The sequence below is a fragment of the Thamnophis sirtalis genome, unplaced genomic scaffold (genome assembly GCF_051295495.1).
Source record: "Thamnophis sirtalis isolate CommonGarterSnake01/CBP01778 unplaced genomic scaffold, rThaSir2_p1.2 scaffold_13, whole genome shotgun sequence".
In the NCBI taxonomy this organism is placed as follows: Eukaryota; Metazoa; Chordata; class Lepidosauria; order Squamata; family Natricidae; genus Thamnophis; species Thamnophis sirtalis.
Window position 1 is genome coordinate 1,471,633 of NW_028261393.1, and position 24,234 is coordinate 1,495,866.

At 48.4% G+C, this 24,234-nt stretch overlaps 1 protein-coding gene across 1 annotated transcript in view; it reads right to left on the reverse strand.

The window, feature by feature from the left end:
* Window positions 1–169: 169 nt before the first annotated feature.
* The window catches only part of ARHGAP35 (Rho GTPase activating protein 35), a 50,453-nt gene continuing 26,388 nt past the window's right edge, over window positions 170–24,234 (reverse strand). Inside the window, exons 3-7 of the mRNA XM_087727983.1 lie at window positions 23,267–23,411; window positions 11,771–11,848; window positions 10,352–10,483; window positions 4,985–5,090; window positions 170–4,601 (exon numbers count right to left, since the gene is read on the reverse strand). Coding sequence (XP_087584109.1) covers window positions 4,241–4,601; window positions 4,985–5,090; window positions 10,352–10,483; window positions 11,771–11,848; window positions 23,267–23,411 — 822 coding nt within the window. The 3' untranslated portion in view covers window positions 170–4,240. The remainder of the gene's footprint in view (window positions 4,602–4,984; window positions 5,091–10,351; window positions 10,484–11,770; window positions 11,849–23,266; window positions 23,412–24,234) is intronic.

Genomic DNA, 24,234 nt, shown 5'->3' on the forward strand with positions numbered 1-24,234 from the left:
AAGCATAAAAAGGAAATATAGTCTATCACCAATAACTAAAGGATGTCGTTAGGCTCCTAAAAATACAGAGAAATAACCATTATACTTTTTTTTCCTTTTTCTTTTTTACATACAGGTCTTTTCGGTAATTCTTGCTTGCTTTTGCTGAAGAGTGGGGGGTTTTTTTGGGGGGGGGGGGGCACAGGTTTAGCTGGAACTACTACCACGTTTTATTACCATTCATCGTTGTCTTCTTCAATTGAAATGTTAATCCAACATATAGAGAGATAATTTTACAATGTGGAAATACAAGTACCAGGAAAAAACGAAAAACCAAGAGCTGAGTGCAGAACTAAATCCAACTTTTCAGAAGTTTTATTCCCATACAATTTGAGAAATGGATGTGGCTTTTTTTTAAAAAAAAAAAATTGATATACACAGGGGAAAAAAAATTAAGATTACTTTAAAACAATAACTTATGCCCTGCTTTCAACTACATTTTGGAATACAATATGTCTCTATTGTATGTCCGTTTTACCGAAAGGGGAGGGAGGGGATTTGACCTAACGGTTAAGCTAGTGTTGACCAAAAGGGGCAACGAACCCCCCACAATGGGACCTCTGAAGAATACTGACCAGGTGAGTTGGGGGCAAACTGACCTTCTGCGTTAGGGGAAGCCACTGGCTGGTTAGAGCAGTGTTTCTCAACCTTGGCAACTTGAAGATGTCCGGACTTCAACTCCCAGAATTCCCCAGCAGTGGTTAGGACAGTGTTTCTCAACCTTGGCAACTTGAAGATGTCCGGACTTCAACTCCCAGAATTCCCCAGCCAGCGAATGGGAGTTGAAATCCAGACATCTTCAAGTTGCCAAGGTTGAGAAACACTGGGTTAGAGAACCAATAAAGAGGGGAGGGGGGAGCCAAAGCCAGAAGGGATCCACTTCTAGGAAAATTAAAAAGAAAAGCTAAGCCAGACCTTGACCGCTGCTGTCACCGCAGGACAAATGATTCAGACGAGCAATCCAGAACTTTCCTTTTCAGAGGCGAGGATTTCAAAGTGGGCCGCGGAGACCCTGCGTGGGGTGACCCACCAAGAGGCTCCCGGGGACCAGACAGCCTCAAGACGCTTCTGGTTTTTCACTGGGCATTGGAGGGGGGGGGGAACGGATGGGCCTTAGTAAGAGGTGGAGAACCATCCAACGGCTGGGCATCTGGCGGCCAAGAACCGAGGCCAGCAGTGCACTCGAAAGGAGCAAGGCCGCAGTGGCGGGACGAGGCGGGCCCATAAAAGCGCGCGGGGAATTGTTCAGCGCGCAGGGCCGAAGGCGCAGACGCTGCTGCCGCTGTCTTGGTGGCGGGAGTGGGATGGGAAAAGCCACCCCACGGCAACCTCCAGCGGAAGAGGGACCGAGGAAAGCTGGCCTCGGGCAAAGAAGAGGCAGCCCCGGGCTCCACTGTATGGAAACCCGTTGTCTGGATTGAGAAACGGGCATCGCCTCTGGACGGGAGAGGAGGCGGCGCTGCCAAAAAAGAAAGGCCCCGGAAATTGAAAAGGTAGGCAGGTTGTTTGGAGGCACCTGGCCCAGTTTAAAGGCCAGCCAATGCCAACTGGTCCCAGAAGAGGGAATGGCGACGGGCCAGGAAATCCATGGCCACACACTGCAGGGAGGCACCGATCTTGGCTCAGGCACCTGGAAAACTGCTCCCCTCTCCGGATCTTAAGGCCACAGGCTGACCTGTGCAATGGGCAGAGCAGCTCCGGTCCTTCCTCTCTCCTGCCCATTTCCAGCCCTGGGCTCGGTGTTGAAGTCAGGGGCCTCCCTACAAGATGGTTCCAACCCAAAGACCCTCCCGATAGCAGCTTGTCCGGTTGGATATTTGCGGCGCCCGTCGGAGCCCGATATTTTCTCGCCGCGATGCTTCCGGTTTCCCCACCGCCTTCCCTAATTTCAAGAGCTGCTAGCAATTGTTAAGGGTGAAATTTTTTAGCACACTCACAAAGAAGGCACAGCGGCACTGGACGCGGGCGTAAGGGAAGGCCCATCCCAGGTGGGGAACGGGCGTCCCCTGCCCACGTCAGCCCTCCCTTTGGGTCAGCAGCCCAAAGACTGCAGCTCGGGTGGGATTTCCACGCGTTTTCCCCACCCCGGAGAAAAGCCAGAGGGGGGGTTTTCCCCGCCTTCTCAGCCTCCTCCCTACAAGCTTCCTTTTCCCCCGTCTGCGTGTTTGTTTCACATGGCGCATGCATAATGGAGGGGAGGTGGGCCGATGCCGTGTTCCTTGTCAGGAGTCGAAAACAAACCGTTTTCCATTATTTACACAAAAGGCGGTGAGAGTTATAAAAAGGAGGGAGGAGGAATGCTTGCAAAGAGGGGCTTTCAAAGCACACAATTCCGACACAGATACAACTTTTAAATGTGGTTCTAAAATAAGGAGTACATAATTCAGCTTATTTATAAGAGAAAGAGAGAGAGAGAGATTGCGGAAGGAGGAGGAGGAAGAGGAGGAGGAGGGGGGGCTCTGGATAGCAGGAAGCAGAATGGAAGTGGAAGAGAAGTTGGGGGGGGGGGCTGAGGGGGGATGGGTGGGATGGGAGAAGGACCGGAATTTCACTCCCACCCAATGAATGTAACACAAGTATTCTTGAAAGGCTTAAAAACAGCATTAAACCACAGGTTTCATTTTAAAGTGCGAAAAGACAGTGAGGATGGCCGAAGGATCGCTCCCCCGTCCACCCCAGTGGTACCGTGGAAACTCCAGTTCAAACTGCCCTGTTGATGAGAACGACTATACCCCTTGCACGCTCTCGCACACACCCAGACACACACACCCAGGGACACTAACAGGGCAGTTTACCAGGCACTGCTGATACGCAACCCTCTTCGTTGGCAGCTTCTCCCAAACCAGGAAGCTGGGTCAACCTTGGCCTGGGAAGAGGGGGAAGGTCGTCCTTGGCCACCAACCTCTTCCTCCGCAGAAGGGTGTCCACCACCCACACACAACAGCCGCCGCTTGGGAAGGTGCCAAGGAATGTGGCGGCCCTGAAGGGGGCCCAATGGCAGGAGGCTCTGCCCAGGGGTTTTAAGCGTTTCCCATCAGCCTCTCTCTCATGGCAGGGCTGCCCGCTTCCTGGTGGGGCAGCAACCCCTGGAGTTGGCTCGGGGCTCCCCGCTTCAGCCCCCATGGACCTCTTCCCGCTCTCTTTTTCACCCATCTTTTCTTCCGGGGGCCCCCGTTGATTCGGCTCCTCCGAGAGACTCCAGCGAAAGAGCCCTCCGGAATATACCCCGCTCATAACTCGCCTCAGTTTCCCCAATTTCCAATGGAAAGAAAGGGGCACCTGCAGGTTTGCCTTGCTCTCTCTTCGCCAGCAACGCTTCTCCCCACTTGCTCCCAAACAGACACGCACACGCACGCACGCAACGAACAACAGTGTTTCTGTCAACGTAGTGTTCCAAAGGAGTCCAACCCCAGGCCTGACAGCCAAACAGCCAGCCTTCTTCCCAAATGGACATGTGCCTCCCCTCCTGTCCCCTCTGTCTCTCCTCTGCTAAGTGCTAACACCAAGATCCTTCCAGGGCGGGAAAGGGAGGAGGGGAGGGGGAGGGGAGTGAGAGAGATGCCGCGATTCGTCCCAGGGAGACAACACGGCCAGTGAGATGGCCCTGCCCTGCCCGAGAGACTCCGCCAGCCACCAACCCTCCGGGTTCTTCCTCTCCAGCCTTCCGGCCTTCGCTCGAGTCGAGTGGATCCAGCTCGCCTGAGCCACTGCTGGGGACGCAGCCGAGGGGTCTGAAGGGACCGAGGTGAGATGTCCAGCACTGCAGGAGAGGCCTCCATCGTTCCTGGAATGTGCTTGGGGAGGGGGGGGGAGGAGAGGGAAGGATGCCCCCCCCCTTGCTTCACAGTCCTCTCTGTCCACGCACGGATTGAGGCCGAGGAGGGAGGGGTCCAACGCCCCGACTGGGCTAAGCCTGCCTCTCTTGCGTGGGTCCGAGTAGATCCCGATGGGAAGGAGGCTCGCCCGGGAGGCTCTCCAACCGCATCCTCCTGCTTGTAAGCCCAGGGGTGCCCTCCCGTGCCAGCCCCCAGGCCGAACCGGGCTCCAGAGGGGTCCGAGGCGCCAGCCAGCCCGCCATGGCTCAGCCCCACAGAAGTCTGGAACCGAACGGCGGAGGCGAGGGCGGGCCAAGAGGCGCCAGGGCGGATGGTCTCGGCCTCTGCGTCGCGACGGAGGCCTTTCTTCCTGACCCGTCCTGGGTTCACAGTGTGTGCTGCTCGGCCTGGAGCTGCGGCGGGAGCAGGGACTGGAGGGGGGACTGGGGCGAGGGGGGCGGCGTCTGGGGCGGGGAGGGCTGGGCGATGATGGGCGTGGAGGAGAGGAAAGGGGCGCTGATGGGCAGGGCCGAGGGGGAGTTGGGGGTGGCGCCGGCGGGCTCGACGATGGGCCGGCTGCAGAAGAAGAAAGAGCACTGCTGGATGAAGAGTTCGATGATTGTCTGGTAGATGCGGGTGGCAGTCAGGGCGTCCATGGTGCTGAAGTCGGGGCGCATCAGGGTGGGCCAGAAGCAGATGGAGAGGTTCTCGCTGGTCATCAGGTTGCTGCGGTTGTTGTGGCTCACCCTGCAAGGACAAAGGGCGGGGAAGGGGGGAGGTCAGGCACTGCCCCTCACCCCCTCCCCTCCCAGAGGGGACCCTGCCGCTTTCCCAGGGCCACCAGCACTCCCTGCTCTGTGGAAGGGAGGAGCTGGGAATGCGGAAGCCGAATTTAGTGATCGTTCGAAGTTACCACGGCACTGGGGAAAAAGTGGTTTAACTGGAAGAAACGGGGAAGGGATTCACCTGGGGAGGGGGGACCTTCTGCTGTCCCAGCGGGGTTTGTGCAACGACCCCCATGGGAGATTTTAAAGCCCTTCCCGGGTGGGTGGGTGTGACGGAGGCGGCGAGGGTTCCAGCTCACCGCAGAGGGACGGAAGGGATTTTTTTTGGGGGGGGGGGTGCCTTACTTGTTCAGATGAGAGATGACGTATTTGAAGACCTCGTAATTCTCCCTGGGGAACTTCCTCAGCACCTCTTTCAGCGCCTGCAGCCTCTGCTCTCGGTCGTTGATCTCTGTTGGGGAGGAGAAAAGGAAGGCGATCGGAGGGTCTTCCAAGTGGAACCATCAGCAGCAGCTCCGGACTAAGGAATAAACCTATTTACCCTGGACTTCCTCCCCCCCACCATCGCCCCCCAATATCAGCAGAGGCTACCCCTACAAAGTTGTCCTAAGGAAGGAGGCGAGCTAATAAGGCAGTTGATACACACGACTTACAAATGGCAAAACATCTGAGAATTTTATTCAGCCAAATCTGTCTTATATGAAGATGACAAGGAATATGTGGCCATTAAAATTAGTTCCCCCCCCCCAAAAAAAAAAACAACCTACTGTAAGAGGTACCAGATACTATAAACTATATAAATTTATTGGACTTTGCATTTTTCTTCCCCAAGTCCCAAGAACCTCCAATTGCTGGCCTAGCTGAACTAGCAGGAAGCTGGGCCCGCCTAGTTCAAAGCCTCACATTTCATGAAATCCGTTCTATTTAAACCAGGAAGGGGAAAATAAGTTTGTCAGCAGAATAATCAAGTCTTCCCAAGTGATCACAGAAAAATCCAGGTACAATGTAGGCTAGAATACAGAACAACAGAGTTGGAAGGGACCTTGGAGGTCTTCTAGTCTAACCCTCTGCTCAGGCAGGAAAGCCTCTTATCATTTCAGACAAATGGTTTGTCCAATCTCTTCTTAAAAAACGTCCGGTCTTGGAGAACTCACAACCTCTGGAGGCCAGTTGTTTTGTTTTGAGTAATATATAATGCTTAGAGACAGACGGAGTCTGCCCTTCAGCACAAAACCAGCTGGGTGATCTCAGGCCAGTCATTTTCTCTCAGCCCTAAAGAAGAGGCAATGGCAATCTATTTCTGGAAAACCTGAAGGGACTAGCCCAGGCAGCCTCCAGAATCGAGACACAATCGAATGGAAGACACACACAAAACACACAGCCACAGCCTTGCTTTAGCAGCCTAGTATTTACTCCCTAAGCATTTGCATTTTTATTTACCAAGTCTTTACGACCCTGTTAATTAGTTTTAATAGTTAGGTTCCTTGGTATTTTATTATCTGCACGAAAGCATGATGATGAAGTCTTCCACTTATCACATCTGCGCTTTTTAATTTGCACTTGCTAACACCTCACAACAACAGCCCAAGATCCTGACGGTAATCAAGTTAAACCACACTACTCCTGTTTTTGTTTGAAAGGGTTGCATTAACGACGTCAGGGGTGGCAGCGGCAGCCACCATAAACATTACCGGAGGCTGCCTGCCGAAGAAGTCAACTCCTTAAGTCAACAGCAGCCTTTTATTCTCTTCTGAAGCTTTTTAATAATAATAATAAAAACAACACGCAGCGACGTCACCAGAGTGAATCCGTCACGGGAGAGGGTAGCGTTCTGAGCTTCATTATTTTTTTTAAATTCAAAAAAACTTATCTTTCAGAGCAACAGAAGCAAAGGCATCTTTTGTCAGGAGTCCCCTCGGAGACGGCTTCTAAAGCAGAGACGCCAAACTCCACTTAAGACAGACCACACAGTTAAATATTTAAAGAGCTCTCAGCGCCGTGCAGAGCTCCGGCAATTTTAAGTGCATCTGCAGTGAAATCCAGGATTGTCAACAGCAGCATTGCTGGCTCAGTTGGGGGGGGGGGGGGTTCGACTTCAGCATCCTCAGGGCTGCTTCAAAACGGAACAGAGGCTTCCCCAAACAGAGTCCCCAGACCAGGGACTCTCAATCTGGGCCTCTTTTAAGATGGTTGGGACTTCAACTCCCAGAATTCCCCAGCCAGCCTAACTGGCTGGCTGGGGAATTCTGGGAGTTGAAGTCCCAACCATCTTAAAATGACCAAATTTGAGACACGCTGTAGTAGACAAAGCTCAGATAAATTTGGATGCTGAATCTCTTCACTTTTTTCAAAAAAAGGGGTGTGACGTGAAGGAAAGCAGCGAATGAATGAATGAATGAATAAATAAATAAATGAATAAATAAATAAGCCCTTTTTACTGCCTCAAACCTTGTAAGTTTTCCATATATTTTGAGAAACTGGTGTTCCCTGGCTATTCATTTACCCTTTATTTGAACCAGCCAGGGGGCACTACTGAGATACCAATTTTATTTTGTATAATTCTGCAATTGGATGTGGAAACTGCACCATTTGCCCCAGCCTAAAGAAAACCAAAGAAAACAGACTTATGGGTTTGTCTGAATTAAACAGCCCCAAGGTTGCAGGTATTTCGCCTGCCCCAAGGCTGGCTGTATGCAAAATAATAATAATAATAATAATAATAATAATAATAATAATAATAATAATAATAATAATCAGGAAAGTGACTAGCATGTTCTAGCATTCTCTAATCCTATTTGAAACTGCTGTAGACGACTCAAATAACCATGGTTAAAAAAAAAACAAGAGATCGGGAATCACAGAACAATCTAATAACTGGCAGTGGATAGAATTAGAAAGCCAAGTCACCGAAACAAACCGGAACCCCAAATCAATTAATTTAAAAATAGAAAACGAGAGGAGATAAAACGACTTCAGCCTCCCGCCGTGGATTTTACGGCCAGGGAAGCTGGAAGCAACTCAATGAAGGAGGTGCTGCAGACCGAGCCAGGCTCCAGACAAACGCGCCAGTTAAAAATATGTTGTAATTTGTCTTCGGCTCTTTTGAGATACAAGACAACTAATTTTATCTTGCTAGACTTAAAAAAAACGGCAACTGGCCTTGCATGGGCCCAGATTGGCTGCACCCCTGCCACTTCATCAAGGCAGTGGCCACAAGGCACCCGTTCCTGCCCTATTTTTTTTTTTTTACTTGGGCAGCCGAAGAGGGCCTTACAGCTTCTGGATGAGCCAAAATAACCTGGCAGGACTTCCGAAGAAGTCATCTCAAGGGAGATCATGTTCTGGTCAGAAAAGGATCCTGGACCTGTTTCAGTTAGGTAGAAATGTATGAATGGGCCGAGTTGTTGGAGAACAACAGAATTGAAAGGGAGCTCGAAGCAATAGCAGTAGACTTATATACCGCTTCATAGGCCTTTCAGGCCTCTCTAAGCGGTTTACAGAGAGTCAGCATATTGCCCCCAACAATCTGGGTCCTCATTTTACCCACCTCGGAAGGATGGAAGGCTGAGTCAACCCTGAGCCGGTGAGATTTGAACCGCTGACCTGCTGATCTAGCAGTAGCCTGCAGTGCTGCATTTAACCACTGCGCCACCTTGGCTCTTCTAGGTCTTCTAGTCCAACCCCCTGCTTGAGGCAGGAGGCCCTATGCCAGGGATCTCCACCTCTGGCAACTGTGAGACCTGTGGACTTCAACTCCCAGCATGGCTGGCTTGGGAGTTCTGGAAGTTGGTGTCCATAGGTCGAATAGTTGCCAAAGTTGGGCACCCCCTTCCCTATGCCTATATTACAGAGCCAAGGTGGCGCAGTGGTTAAATGCAGCACTGCAGGCTACTGCTAGATCAGCAGGTCAGCGGTTCAAATCTCACCGGCTCAGGGTTGACTCAGCCTTCCATCCTTCCGAGGTGGGTAAAATGAGGACCCAGATTGTTGGGGGCAATATGCTGACTCTCTGTAAACCGCTTAGAGAGGCCTGAAAGCCCTATGAAGCGGTATATAAGTCTAACTGCTATTGCTATGCCATTCTGGACAAACAGATGTCCAATTTCTTCTGGAAAACCTGTAGCCATGGAGCACCTACAACTTCTGGAGACAACTTCTGTCCCACTGATTGAATTGAATTGAATTTGAATTTCCTTTATTTGTATGCTGCCCTTTTCCCTGGGGGGGACTCAGGGCGGCTCACAATTCAAAAAGGGAGAGGGGGGGGAAAGACAAACAGTATTCCAATATGGAAACAATACAACATATTAAAAGAGAGCACAACAGTCACACAATTCGGGTGGGGTTGGAATCTTAACCCCAGGCCAGCCGGGACAGCCAGATCTTCAAAGCGGCGCGGAAGGATTGGAGGGTGGTGAGGGTCCGAATCTCCACGGGGAGTTCGTTCCAGAGGGTCGGAGCAGCCACCGAGAAGGCTCTCCTCCGGGTAGTTGCCAGTTTGCACTGGCTAGTAGATGGGATTCGGAGGAGGCCTAATCGATGCGATCGTATCGGTCTAGTGGAGGTAATTGGCAGTAGGCGGTCTCTCAAATACCCAGGCCCACTACCATGAAGGGCTGATTAATTGTTCTCACTGTCAGGAAATTTCTCCCTAGTTCCAGGTTTTCTCTCCTTGATTAGTTTCCACCCATTGCTTCTTGTCCTGCCTTCGGGTGCCTTGGAGAATAGCTTGACTCCCTCTTCTTTGTGGAAGCCCCTCAAACACTGGAAGACTGCTATCATGTCTCCCCTGGTCCTTCTTTTCATTTGAGGGTTTTTTTATTAGTCTCCTCTTCATTTCTACGAAATAGTCTAGGGCAGGGGGGGGGGTCGTCAACCCCAGGGGGTCTGTGGCATCTGAGAAACCGGTCCTTGCAAACAAACAAAGCCCAATCTGTGGGATGCAGGCAGCGCAAGAAACCAGGCCCCCTCTGGCCCATGGAAGAACCTCTGTCCACGGAACCGGTCGCTGTGCCCAAAAGACTGGGAAGGCTGCCGGCCTAGGGAATTTCTCTGGCTCCGGTTTCATTGGTCTCCAGCCCCACAGCCCGAACTCTGCCTCCGTCCTCCGTTCCCCACCAGCAAACGTTTCCCTAGCAAAACCTGTGCTGAAGTGATTGGAGCGGATTAACCAAGACAATAAAAGCTTAGAAGGTGCTGCTTCAGCAGTCCACGCCCAAGGAGACACTTTCCTCTTCGGTTGTGGTTGGTAACTCTAGGTGGAGCCACGGAAGCCCGTCGCTCTACAGCAGTGTTTCTCAACCTTGGCAACTTGAAGATGTCCGGACTTCAACTCCCAGAATTCCCCAGCCAGCGAATGCTGGCTGGGGAATTCTGGGAGTTGAAGTCCGGACATCTTCAAGTTGCCAAGGTTGAGAAACACTGTCCTAACCACTGCTGGGGAATTCTGGGAGTTGAAGTCCAGACATCTTCAAGTTGACAAGGTTGAGAAACACTGTCCTAACCACTGCTGGGGAATTCTGGGAGTTGAAGTCCAGACATCTTCAAGTTGACAAGGTTGAGAAACACTGCTCTACAGCAACGACGCTGCCTGACAGGATGCTCAACAGCTCACAAGCTGGTGCTCCTTGTGGCTTCGGTTTCAAAGGCTTCCCAAACACGACGGATTCTCCCTGGGGCGTCCTAAGAGAGGCAGGCAGGGGACATACTCACTGTGAGCCTCCACCAGCTCGATCTGCATGTTGTAGGGTACCAGGGGATCCGGCAACTCGGAGAAGAAGCTCTTCATGGCTCCGGCTACAGCGTTCACAGTGAAATCCTTCTCAGCAAAGTCCAGGTTGTGATCTGCGAGGAGAGAGGATCGAAGGGTTATAGGGGAGGGGAGGGAAGAGCCCCAGCTAAAAAGTTTGGCTGTCCTTCTTCAAATGTCGATCAATTTAAAAAGAGTTTCAGTGGTTGGGAGGAACGAAGGGGACGGCAATGGCCGTTCATCCCCCTTGGCACTCGGAAAGGCGGAATGCAGCGCGAATTTAATACAAAAATCGCAATTTCCTCAGCCTTGTGGGGTTGTGGATGGAAACTAGACAAAGATTTATCAGCAGGAAGGCATCTCCGGACCAGAATCTCTCCAATTACAGGTAGTCCCCGGCTTACAAAGGGTTCGCTTAATGGCTGTTCAAAGTTACCTCACTGGGGGGAAAAAAAGACTATTCTTCACATTTACGTCCCCTCGGTCATCAAAATTGGGCGACTGGCTCGTGTTTATGACCATTGCAGGGGCTCCCGGGGTCACATGATTGCCTTTTGCGACCTCCTGATGAGCAAAATCAACGGGGGAGCCGGATTCATCTGGGAGACTGTCTCCTGTTACACACCTCCCAACGTCCCGTTAGGCCTCCTCCGGGTACTGGACAATGCCGACTGGCGACCACTCGGGGGAGAGCCTTTTCTGTAGCTGCTCCGGCTCTGTGGAACGAGCTACCAACAGAGATCCGGACCCTTCCTCCCACCCTTGCGGCCTTCCAAAAAGCCACCAAAACCTGGCTGTTCCGGCAGGCCTGGGGTTGCTGATTCAAATCAGGTTCAACCCCCAATTAAACCGGATGTATGTTGTGTTTTTAATACTGTTTGTACAGTTTGTATTCTCCCCCCTGTGTGTTATTTTATTTCATTCGTATTTGTAAGCCGCCCGGACTCCCCCGGGCGGCATACAAACCCATTAAATTGCGAATTACTTAACAACGGCGTGGCTAACTCAACAGCTGCAGTGACTCACTTAACAACTGCAACACCAAAGCTGTAAAATTGGGGGGCAAAGCTCACTCAGCAACAGAAATTGTGGGCTCAAGTGTGGATGTAAGTCAAGGACTACCCCTGTGTTAGGATCCTGCTGGGAAAAGCAGCTTGGGGGAGGCCCAGGAGCCGTGTTTCTCCATAAGGGAAAAACTGGCCCTCTGGAACAGCCCCCCATTTAGAGGTGCCTCTGTCTCCAACTTGGCTGGCCTTCCAGAAAAAGCTAAAAGCAAGAGCCCACCCCCGCCCCCACCCATCTGTCTATCTGCAAAGCATAACCGCGTTCTTAAACTGCTCCCCCCCCCCCTCAAGTGAAAGCACGGAGGCTGTGAGTCCTACCTTGGTCAAATTGTCGCTGCAAACTTTCCATCTCCGACTTGTTCCCGCTCACTCGGTAAATCCCTTCGGTACTCAACCCTGGTTTGGGGGGGGGGGGGGGAGAGAGAAAGAGATTAGAGCAGAGGAAAAGTGCAGATACAAAGAGGAAGAAATATCTTATGGAAGACTGAGCATAGCAGCCTTCTGCCCAGAAAATGGGGGCACAGAGATGCGAGCCATGATTTTCACTCCTCCTGGCACTGATGAGGTTACCTAGTTTGGTAATGAAAACGTCTGCAAGAAAGCAACCGAGTTTAAAAAGCATCAAAGACCACACGGGGAATTTATCATTGTCGTTTCTGTCGTCGTCCCTCCCTCTTCTAGAACTGATGATGTTACATACTTGGGTCATAAAACATCTGCAAGAAAACAAACTAAACTCACACAACACCGAGGACTCCACAGTCCTCCTAGCACTGATGAGGTTACTTAGTTGGGTAATGAAAGGTCTGCAAGAAAACAGCGCAGCTCAGAGAGCACCGAGGACTCCACAAGTCACAATACCGAGGAAAGGGTGGTTTTGTATTGAATTTGCGCTGCGCCCCACTTTCAAAGTGTCGAGGGAAATGAGGGGCCGTTAGTGCCCCGACTTAGTTCCTTCCAAGTCCTAAAGCTTTTTTAAATTGCTAAAAAGGCAGAAAGAGCAAATAAACCGGCAGCAAGGAAAGAAACGGGAGGCAGAAACTTGGGGTGATGAATAACCTTCTGCTTTCTGTATCCATGTGGCTGGAACAGTTTATATTACACCTTTGTGGTGGATTTTAATTGCTCTGAGATGCTGTGGGGAGATAATGATAGCTAAAAGTATAATTACTATAACCTCACGCCCCTGCAGAAATTATATTTCCTAATTACAAAGAGCTATAAATGACCCACGATGAATGGCTAAGGCGTTTTTTGGGGGTTTTTGCAATTGGGGGAAGGGGGAGAGGGTGGTATAAATCAATGGTCTCCAACCTTGGCAACTTTAAGACCTATGGACTTCAACTCCCAGAGTTCCTCAGCCAGCAAAGCTGGCTGAGGAATTCTGGGAGTTGAAGTCCACAGGTCTTAAAGTTGCTGGCTGAGGAACTCTGGGAGTTGAAGTCCACAGGTCTTAAAGTTGCTGGCTGAGGAACTCTGGGAGTTGAAGTCCACAGGTCTTAAAGTTGCTGGCTGAGGAACTCTGGGAGTTGAAGTCCACAGGTCTTAAAGTTGCTGGCTGAGGAATTCTGGGAGTTGAAGTCCACAGGTCTTAAAGTTGCTGGCTGAGGAACTCTGGGAGTTGAAGTCCACAGGTCTTAAAGTTGCTGGCTGAGGAACTCTGGGAGTTGAAGTCCACAGGTCTTAAAGTTGCTGGCTGAGGAACTCTGGGAGTTGAAGTCCACAGGTCTTAAAGTTGCTGGCTGAGGAACTCTGGGAGTTGAAGTCCACAGGTCTTAAAGTTGCTGGCTGAGGAACTCTGGGAGTTGAAGTCCACAGGTCTTAAAGTTGCTGGCTGAGGAATTCTGGGAGTTGAAGTCCACAGGTCTTAAAGTTGCTGGCTGAGGAACTCTGGGAGTTGAAGTCCACAGGCTTTAAAGTTCCCAAGGTTGGAGACCACTGGTATAAATCAACTACCTGATCGGTGCACCTATCAAAAACCCACAGCACAAATGCTAAACGTCTATGTCCACCAAGCCCTTTGACAGCGCCTCCGTGATTACAGGTAGTCCTTGACTTACGACACTTCATTTAGTGACCGTTCCAAGTCACAACGGCACTGAAAAAAGTGACTTACGACCGGTTTTCACACTTAAAACCACCGCAGCATACCCGTGGTCACGTGATCAAAGTTCATGTGCTTGGTATCGGACTCATATTTATGACGGTTAGTAGAATCAATGGAGGAAGCCCGATTCACTTAATGACCGCTTGATTCTCTAACAACTGCAGTTAACAATTGCGTCAAAAAAGGGTCGTAAAATGGGCAAAACTCACTTAACAACGGCATTGCTTTGCAACAGAGGTTTGGGGCTCAATGTTGGTCGTACGTTGAGGACAGCCTGTATGTACTTCAATATGGGAGCATTTTCCTCCCAAAGGAAGCAATCAAAACAAGCTGACTCTGGTTTAAATCTGGCCTGTGCCGGAATCTCATCTGTTGTTTTGCAAACAGGCTCTTTCGTTTTCTGCTTTCGTTTATCTTACTGGGCTGAAATAAAGATTGCAAGCTCCTATGAGAAAGCTTGACACATAAATCTCGGAGTGCCCAGTTGCTTTAAGTTCAAGGAAGTTTAATGGTTGCTTTTCAGCATCTTAGCATCCTCAAATCTGGATAGCTGCTTTCCGAGAGGTCTACTTGGGAGAAAGCTAAGGGCTGCCTCTCTCCCATTCAGGAAGGTAAGTTAAAAATAGGTTTATTCAGAGGGTAGAGATCACCAATGGGACGGCTTTAAAAAACTGCCAATTGCAACTATGCAATTGATCCCTAGCTGGCAGGAAAAGATGCCCGCCCACTTGCCCATCAGGGGTGGGTTGCTGCCGGCATTACTGCCGGTTTGCCACGCAAAAATGTTTGCTCCATGCACATGCGCAAAATGTTTAAAAGGGGGAAAAAATTACATTTCTGCAATGAAAATTGTTCTGCGCCGCCAAGATGGCAGCACCGTAGGAGAACCAGTTCGGGGACGTGGCAGGCCTGGGTCGCTGCCCGTTCCAGCGACCCAGGCCACCAAGTTACTACCGGTTTGGCTGAACCGGTAGGAACCCACCTCTGCCACCCACGTAAGGCAGGGGTCTCCAACCTTGGCAACTTTAAGACTTGTGGACTTCAATTCCCAGAATTCCTCAGCCAGCGATGCTGGCTGAGGAATTCTGGGAGTTGAAGTCCACAAGTCTTAAAGTTGCCAAGGTTGGAGACCCCTGACGTGAGGAATTAAAACAAGGCAGGGATTTTGTGAAAGACCAGACTAAGCGCACTGCACACAGCGAAACAAGCAGATTTGGGGGACGTTCTACTCCCCGGAGCCAGCAAGTAGAGCGTGGAGCCTACACGGGGGCTTAGGGACACCCAGGAGGAACAGAAACGCCCTTCCAATCCGAGCTGGCGGGAGCTTCCCAATCGTACCATCGATGGCGAAGGCGACTCTCCACTTTGCTGGGGCGCAAAAGCAATGTTTAGCAATGTTTCCTGCAATCCACTTCCATGTTTACGTTATCGAATCCTGTTTTACACCCAATCCTTGTCACACACAAAACTAGGCAGGCGTTGTGTACTGAGAACAGCAGGTGAGCTTATTACAATAGGCCCATTTCTGTGCCAAAAACAAGCCTCTTTGTTGACAGATGCACACCTCATTCACAAGCAGGCAAAATGTAGGCAACTGACTCATTTAGGGGACATCCAAAATGATAATTATACAAGAAACCGGGAATGCAACTTCCCAGGGTGTATAACCTGGGCTTAAAATTATGGGCTGTAAATTGTCCCTTTACACTACAAGTAGTCCTCGACTTACGACCCTTATTGAGCCCAAAATTTCTGTTACTAAGTGAGGTTCTCCCCATTTTTCTTGGCTCAGTGGTTGAGTGAATCCCTGCAGTTGTTAACAGGGTTGTTAAGTGAATCTGCTGGTCAGAAGGTCGTAAAAGGGGACCGCGTGACCCCCCTGGACACTGCAGCTGCCGTAAATACGAATCAGTAGCCAAGCGTCCCGAGTTTTGGTCATGTGGCCGTGGGGATGCTGCAATGGCCTTAAGTGTGAAAAATGGTCATAAGCCACTTTTTTTTTTGTGCTGCTGTAACTCTGAATGGCCACTAGATGGATGGTCGTAAGTCCGAGACCGCCTGCACAGAGACAAAGCAGCACTGGGGTAAGAGAGGAGGAGATAAACCCCTCCCTTTCCTTCCCTAACATCCTCGTCCACTTGAGAGGCCAGTTGGCGTCACGGGTCATTTTTAAGGCCACGTCCTTTGATGTTTACACCTAGCTTAGGTAATGTTTGTGTAGGCTATTTGTTCAGATGGGCAGAGTTGGAAGGGACCTTAGAGGTCATCTAGTCCAACTCCCTTGCCCAAGCAGGAGACTCTACACCCTTTCTGACAGATGGCAGTCCAGTCTCTTCTTGAAAGCTTCCAGGGATGAAGCTCCCACAACTTCTCAAGGCAACTTCTGCTCCATGGGTGGATTGCTCTCACTGTCCGAGGATTTCTCTCCTTATTTCCAAGTTGAATCTCTCTCCTTGTTCAGTTTCCATCCATTGTTCCTTCTCTGGCCTTCAGGGGCTTTGGAGAATAGCTTGACCCCTTCCTCTCTGTGGCAGCCCTTCAAATATTGGAAGTCCGCTGCTATCCTGTCTCCCCCTGGTTCCTTCTCTTCACAAGACTAGCCATGCCCAGTTCCTGCAACCGTTCGGTTTTCGGCCAGGCGAACAGAATGGGATTCTACGAACTCAAGAGGACCGACGGAAGGCAGGGAGGGGGAGCCCCTCTTCCGATGCCCGGCGGCTTCCTGTAACCAGCCCACACGCTCCATTCATCGGAGTCAGGCCCAGAGCAAAGCTGTCCCAGGGCAGCTCCTGGGCTTCCGCCGGTGGAAGAGAGGAATATAATAACGCCTCTTGGAACGGAGGCCTCGCTTTTCCCCCACTGCCCTTTCATTCAACAGAGAAGCCCACAGTGTCCCATCGAGTTACTCCATCGGACAACGGCCCTTTCCAGAATGGGACAATTGTCAGAAGCTGGACATTACGCAGCAACGCCTCCCCGTCCTTCCTGCAGGCACCAAACAGTCTCCAAATATAGCTGCTTGCTGGATGATGGGAGCACAATTGTTTTGCTGTATATGCAAATTAACGGCCAGGGCTATTTGCCCCCGTTGATGATCGACAGCGGGGAATAAAGTTTAAATTGGGGGAAAGAGGTAGGAATAGGGGGGGTTCTCAACGTGGGTCGAAAGCACCTGAACGCAGAGCAAGAAGCAATGGACGGGGCTGATCAAAGACAGAAGCAACCTAGAGTCAAGGAGGATTTTGTGAGAACAATTAACCAGTGGAACATCTTGCCACCAGAAGTTGTGGCTGCTCCATCACTGGAGGCTTTTAAGAAGAGATTGGACAGCCACTTGTCTGCAACGGGCATGAACAGGGGGTTGGACTAGAAGACCTCCAAGGTACCTTCTAAATCTGTTATTCCATTATAATGTGAACAACAGAAAATATTCAAAAGCAAACACATAGTAATCCTCATTTTAAAAAATATCTTAACAAATCTGCACGTTTCTGTCCAAGTCTGATCTCAGCTCTTTGTTTATCATTTCATAAAATGGGAATAACACCAATTGAAGTAGGTGGGCTCCATCTCAACAGACCAAATTCTCCGCTAGCAAAAACCCCAGGATGCGAGCGAGCTTATTTCCAAAGTATACATTTATAGCCTCCTTTTTATCACATCATGTCTTTCAAGGAACTTTAACCTAAATATGGCAATGGACTGCACCACAAATCTGTGTTTTTCTGTAAACATTTCATCTTTGAAAACAGATAATCAGCCTTTCAACACTCTGTTTGACGGCTGTCCTATATTTAGTGTTCTTCTTGCAGTGTTAGGAAATATTAAAAATATTCCTGCAAAAAAAAATCCAAATGTCTAATTGATCCAAGCCTATAACCAAATTAGAAACATTTTAAGGTGCCATTTGCTATCAAAGATCTGTCAGCGTAAACGGAATTTACTTTTCCTCAAATGTGTGTGAAAAATGTGATTAATATGAAAGTAGGTAGCTTCAGTTTCAGTGAAACTAGCAGAAATGCATTTAGTCGACATCAAATCATATTATGACCTGGGGTGTGTGTGATTTAAATGCATTAAATATGTCATAGATTGTGCTATCAAGGTGGCTTTTTCTCCTAACCCATTAAATCAGTAACAAGACAAGCTAACTGTTCAGTTAGAGGTCAGGGAAAATGAAGCTATTTTCCTTTCCCACTGAAGTTCATAGATTTCTTGAAATCTAACCCTGGTTAGAAACGCTTGGCCTGCATTGTCACCTACAAGAGTGTTTCTCAACTCTCTTTTTATGAGTTGTGGGCTTCAACTCCCAGAATTCCCCAGCCATTCTGGCAGTTTGGAGTCCACATGTCTTAAAGCTGTCAACATTGAGAAAAACGACCCTATAGAAGGCAAAATTTGCCTGGGTATTAAGAGAGATTTTACATAACCTCTACAATACAACGGCACCATTTGTTTGGTAGCCGATGCCACTCTCAAAAGAGACGGTTAAATTCTAAAGCAGTGGTTCCCAAACCTGGCAACTTTAAGACTTGTGGACTTCAACTCCCAGAATTCTCCAGCCAGCTCTGCAGAGCTGGCTGGAGAATTCTGGGAGTTGAAGTCCGCAAGTCTTAAAGTTGCCAAGTTTGGGAACCACTGTTCTAAAGCAATCCTTCCAGAGAAACACCTGGATTTAGCTTTCCTTCCAAGTCTGCAATTTCTTAGCCGAAAAAAAACCAAGTTGAAGCAATTCTTAAAAGTTTGCAAATTTCCTGATTTTTTTTTTTTAAATCTGCGCCCTGGTATCTATTCTTGCCTTACCACATTCCGAGTCCATGACATCAGTGGGCTGAAATTCTGACGGGGCCTTCATAAAAATGCCAGCTCCTTTTCGGATGCCAACAGCTCTTGCTGGTTTGGGACCGATGTGGCGCAATCCTTTTAGCCTAGAGCCACTGTTCTTTGATTTCAATCCGAACAGATCCAAGGAAGCCACATTAAAACGGGACGATTATCGGGGACTGGGGAAAAAGAAACTTGCCACGACGTCCCCGGGCCAGACAATCCAATTGTTTATCCTCTGTGTTTTGCTATCGGTAGCAAAAAAAAAAAAATCCTCGAGGTCGACGTTTACACGGGAGAAAGCTGCACGCGCATCTGTTTTGCAATGTGTCTGTGGCATCGCAAAGGGCAATTGTCAAACACAATAGGTGACAATTGAACCGATCTCCCGCCAAGTGAGGAATCGGATCAGCTCCAGGACAGTGAAGAGATGCTGCTGCTTTAAATCTGCATCGTTTCTCAGTGGAAACCAGAGCTAGGCCTGTCGGTCCTTTACAGGTGTGCATGCCACAGATGAAAGGGTGGAACTTCAGTTGCGAGTTTCATTATTTTGGCATTATGATTAATGACAGGGGCTTAGATTCTGCGGGTGCGACTGGCTGAATGAAAGTTACAGCCATTTCTAGAACAATGATTCTCAACCATGGCAACGTTAAAGACGCGTGGATGTCTGGGAGTTGATGTCCACACGTCTTAACGTGCCAAAGTTGATAAACGCTGGCTTAATACAACAGGTGGGACAAGAACATTTTCATAACCATGCCTTAAAATTCCAAACCATGGTTTGGAGCAACTGTGCAACTTGTAAAGGGAAATGGGCCACTTTGGGAAAATTGAAAATTGAGGCTTGAAGGAGCTGGCCTGTGGCAGAACGCCTTTGGGGATGGGAGCAGCCATAAACTGATTAGACTGAATTTGGGACACCCCACCACAAGGCTGCTTGAGGTTGAGGGCAATCCTGTCTATCATCTAAAATATATGGGGCAGCAATAGAGAGGAGGGGGTCAGCCTGTTCTCCAAAGCCCCTGAAGACCAGACAAGAAGCAAGGGATGGAAACTCACCAAGGAGAGAAGCAACCTAGAACCAAGGAGGAATCTCCTGACAGTGGAACGACTTGCCTCCAGAAGTTGTGGTTGCTCCAACAGGAGAACATTTTGGAGAACCATTTGTCTGAAGTGGTGTAGGGTTTCTTTCTTGAGCAGAGGGTTGGACTAGAAGACCTCCAAGGTCCCTTCCAACTCTGTTATACTGTTACTGCTACTCAAAGCTGATTGGGAAAGTTCTTGTCCTGTACTCATGCCCTCTTGTAGATACCAAAAACTAAAGGGGGGAGGGGGGGCAAGAGGCTAGACCAGACAGCTCTGATCCAGAAGCCTGGCTTCCAACAATCGTTGTGCCAAAGTTCACGAAATGCCAAACTACGGGTAGGTCAAACTACAGATAAGTTTAGGGAGAGAGCAAAACGGAGTTTGCCACCCCATGCATGTTTATAAACCAGGCTTGGAAAGTCACCCGTTAAAATTCTCTCCGTGCCATTCTTTACTGCAGCCCAATCTTTCTATGGCACTGTAGAAGACCGAATTCCGATTACGTTGCCAACTTCTCCAGGACATTTGCAGATGGTAACCATGTGAACTCTGGAAGATTGCTTTGAAAATACCTCAATGTTTCCTTTGTTCAACTAAGCCCAAACTCACCATGTTGAGTCATGGCCATCATACTAAGTAATGCTTGACGGAGCCAACCACTCTAGTAAAATTCCTTCCTTTATTTTTTTGGGGGGGAAAAGACCCTTCCCCCCCCACTAGATTAATCCCACAAACGCTACATTTTTACTTTTTTTCATTTCCTACTTCCTATTCCATCTCTTTAAAGAGACTGTTTTTCAATATCCCATAATCCAGACTCAGTTCCACTGATATTACATATCTGTATTACATACATATCTGAATCTCTTTCGTTCTTTCCAAAAATATTCTGTGTTAAATTATACCGTACTGTAATCTGGGGGGGGTTATTAGCATTAAGGAAAAAAACATCGTGGGTCACCATTGTATTGATTTTTTAATCCATTCTGTGTGAATTGACTATTTAAATTGTGTAGTATTAGCTTCATACAAGGGAGGAGCTTATATGAAAGTGGCCATCTTCAAACACTTTTAACAGATGATGAGACGTGTGTGTGTGTGTGTGTGAGAGAGAGAGAGAGAGAGAGAGAGAGAGAGAGAGAGGGAGGGAGGGAGGGAGGACACATAAATAAATAAAAGTAATCAAAATCCTTATTATTCTGCAGCCTCCTTGGCATCTGGCACTGCTAAACACAGCCACAATGTGGAGTTCTGTGCCAAAGTCCAGACTAAGAAAGTTCCTATCTCCCAATGCAGCATTCAATATAAGCCAACTTATTATTTTCTGCTTTTCCCCAATTATAACCGCTAAGAGGCTTATTGCTCTGACATGCTTCCGAGCACAGGAGAAACAGATGTGCCTCTCGGGGTGACCAGGCAGGTAAAAAGGTAGAAGAGGAATAGTGAACGTGGAGAATAGATTTAACAGGAAGCATGTCAAGTATGGGATGAATGGCAGAGAGGGCTGACCCGTGCAGGATACGCTCTCTGCAGGATACTGTTTGAAAATAACTCTCAAGGAGTTTCCCCCAAGAACATCCAAGGTATTAGCACCACCAAGAGTATCTCCCACCTTGCTTTTAAAGTGGCGGATTAGCAAACCGGAACTTCATCCAGGATTGAATGAGTGATTTCAACAAATAGCCCCGCCAAACCACCAGCAAATGCTACCTATGCCCCCAAAATGAAGGCTGACAAAATCTATCTTCATAAGGAGAAACGTTTCAATAGAAATAACTAACCTGACATTCTTATTTTCGCTAGAAATAAGAGCAAATATTCCGCAGCTTTGCAATTTTACCCTGAGGTTTGCCGAGGATTTATCCTACGGGGGAGACAGGCATATACAATGCAAGCATGTCTTTTAAGGCTTCCAGATCAACCTGGCTAATAGTTAAATAATTAAGCAGCCGGCAGATGTTATCCAATTTCACCTACTGTAGCTGCAAGGGATAAAAAGATTCATATTCTGTTTGAACCTCCACGGTTAGACACTACTGTCAATTATTGATGCAGTAAAGAGGGAAGAAGTTTGGAAGACTTATCACTTAGAGGGGAGAGGCCCTTAAAATTGGTTTAAGCCTTCACCGAAAAGCAGCCTCTCCATTTTTATTCATGGGGTTCGAGAGCCAAGTGCAAATGATTTAACTATAATAATTATTTGAATTGCACATATGTTTTTGTATAGTATAAGTCTACTTATTTAATGTAATAGACACAGCTGAATGACACACACACACATCTTTCTCCAAAGAGTTTTGCAGCTTTTGGGATAACATCAAGAGCTTTCTACCTGCGTGACACACCAGGAAGAATCAGCAAAGAACAGGGGTAGTTGTGAGGCAAGACACAGTTGCCTACAATTCTTCTGGCGGTTCAAAGGTTATCTCTACATAATGAACCGAGGGGAAAGACAGATGGCAGCAACATCCACACAACACTTTGAAGTCCAAGTTCAAATCCTACCAGAATACATCATGCCTTCCAAGCAGTTTAAGTTTAAACTGCGTTCAATAGTTACGTGGACAAATCATTTCCGTTTCCTAACCAGCGTGCTGAGACATTTGGATTTATTCCCATTCCCGGATTCATTTTTTATTTCTTCTGCTTAGGCAGGCAGTGGATGTCCCCGTGGTTTTTGTTTAATAGTGTGTTATTTGCTCACAAGACAAAGCGTGATAAAAAACCCCTTTATTTTGCTCCATCATTGCAGGCTGTGAGAACCCGAAGTGAGGCAGAAACAGAGAAAAAAAAACAGTGCCAATTAGGAGCTCCTGACGTCGTCCTTCACTGTGCAAGCATTATCACAATTTAGCAGAGGGGAAGCACCCTCCACAATTTCTAGCAACGAAAAATTACAAAGCCACTCTGAAAGCATGAGAAATTGATAGAGAACAAGAATCTGAGATTTCCTCTGTGTTACCCAGGACTGTAAACCTCAGAATAATCACCCTAAACCAACCATCTCCAAAACAGTGCCAGGTATCTCCAACCCAAAGTGGGAAACCCGTGGTTCCAGAGCCATATGTGGCCCCGAGTCCCCACTTTGTACCCCTCAGAGCACCCCTGTCTATGATTACAAAAAACAACAGTGGTTTCCCTTCATTATAGTGAAGGAAATAGATGAAAACTGGGATGCGTGTCTTAAAACAGGTATGAATAACTGAGAATATTTGTAATGTTACTGAAATGCGGCATCCTTGATGCTCTCTGAGCTTGGTTGGTTTCTTGCAGGCGTTTCACTACCCTAACTAGTCAGACTGATGACATTATAGCAGTAGCAATAGCAGTTAGACTTATATACCGCTTCATAGGGCTTTCAGCCCTCTCTAAGCGGTTTACAGAGTCAGCATATCGCCCCCAACAATCTGGGTCCTCGTTTCACCCACCTCGGAAGGATGGAAGGCTGAGTCAACCCTGAGCCGGTGAGATTTGAACCGCCGAACTGCAGCTAACAGTCAGCTGAAGTAGCCTGCAGTGCTGCACTCTAACCACTGCACCACCTCGGCTCTTACCTAGTTTGGGTATCACATATGGCTTTATGTGATAGGTACATCACATAAAATACGATACACCTATTTTAACCTGTCATTAAAATAGGTATATCACACTTTTAAAAAAAGGGAGGGGGGTGAGAACCCCACATTTTGACAGACCCGGCTGTGTCCAGCTAAGCAATGTGGCCCTGCCACTCTGTGGCCACCGCTCCCCTTAAGCACCAACTTTAACCATTAAAACATGGCCTTCCTGCTCACCTGTTGCTTCAATGTATTCAATGCATCTCTCAATAAAAAGGGGGATGGGCTTCTCTGGGGTCACTACAGTGGTCAAAGGCACCCCAAAATAGTTGCTCTCCCATGTAGTCTTTGTGACAGATGGTCGAGGCTTCGGCTTTGGTTTCTGTAGAGAACAATTAATCAGAGTTAGTATGGCCAGGAATGTACAGTCACCAAGGGAGGGAGGGAGGCTGTTTTATTGCCTAAAGACATTTCACATTTCACTTAAAAACCTTATATCTGATTAGACAAATGGGATCCATATATCTGAAATTGCTAGTAAATCACATTTGTTTAATTATGCCTGCAATATTCAGTTCTGTGTAATGGTTAAGGTGCTGGTTTAGAAATCAGGAGGCGGTGAGTTCTAGTCCCACCTTAGGCATGAATTTGGCTGGATGTCTTTAGGTCAATCTCCAGGAGACGCTGAGTTCTAATCACACGTTAGGTACGAGAGCAGCTAGGTGACTTTGGGCCAGTTACTCTCTCTCTCAGCCCAACCTACCTTACAAGATTGTTATAGGGAAAACAGGAAGAGAAAGGAGTATTGTGTATACTTGTCACCTTGAGTCACTTATAAAGTAATAAAAGTGGCATAAAAATCTAATAAAGAAAGAAATAAGAAATAAATGTGACATGAGAGCCATTGTATAGGACAGTGTTTCTCAACCTTGGCAACTTGAAGAGGTCTGGACTTCAACTCCCAGAATTCCCCAGCCAGCGAATGCTGGCTGGGGAATTCTGGGAGTTGAAGTCCAGACCTCTTCAAGTTGCCAAGGTTGAGAAACACTGGTATAGGAGATACCAGACTCAACACAGGGCCACCAAGATTCGGAGTCTCTCTGGTATCTTTGGGTCAGCCACCCTCTGCCCATCCATGAGCCGCGGCAGGCTTGTGATGGTGGGAAAATGGGGAGGGGGGAGGGGAGGAGCTGTGACTATGCCAC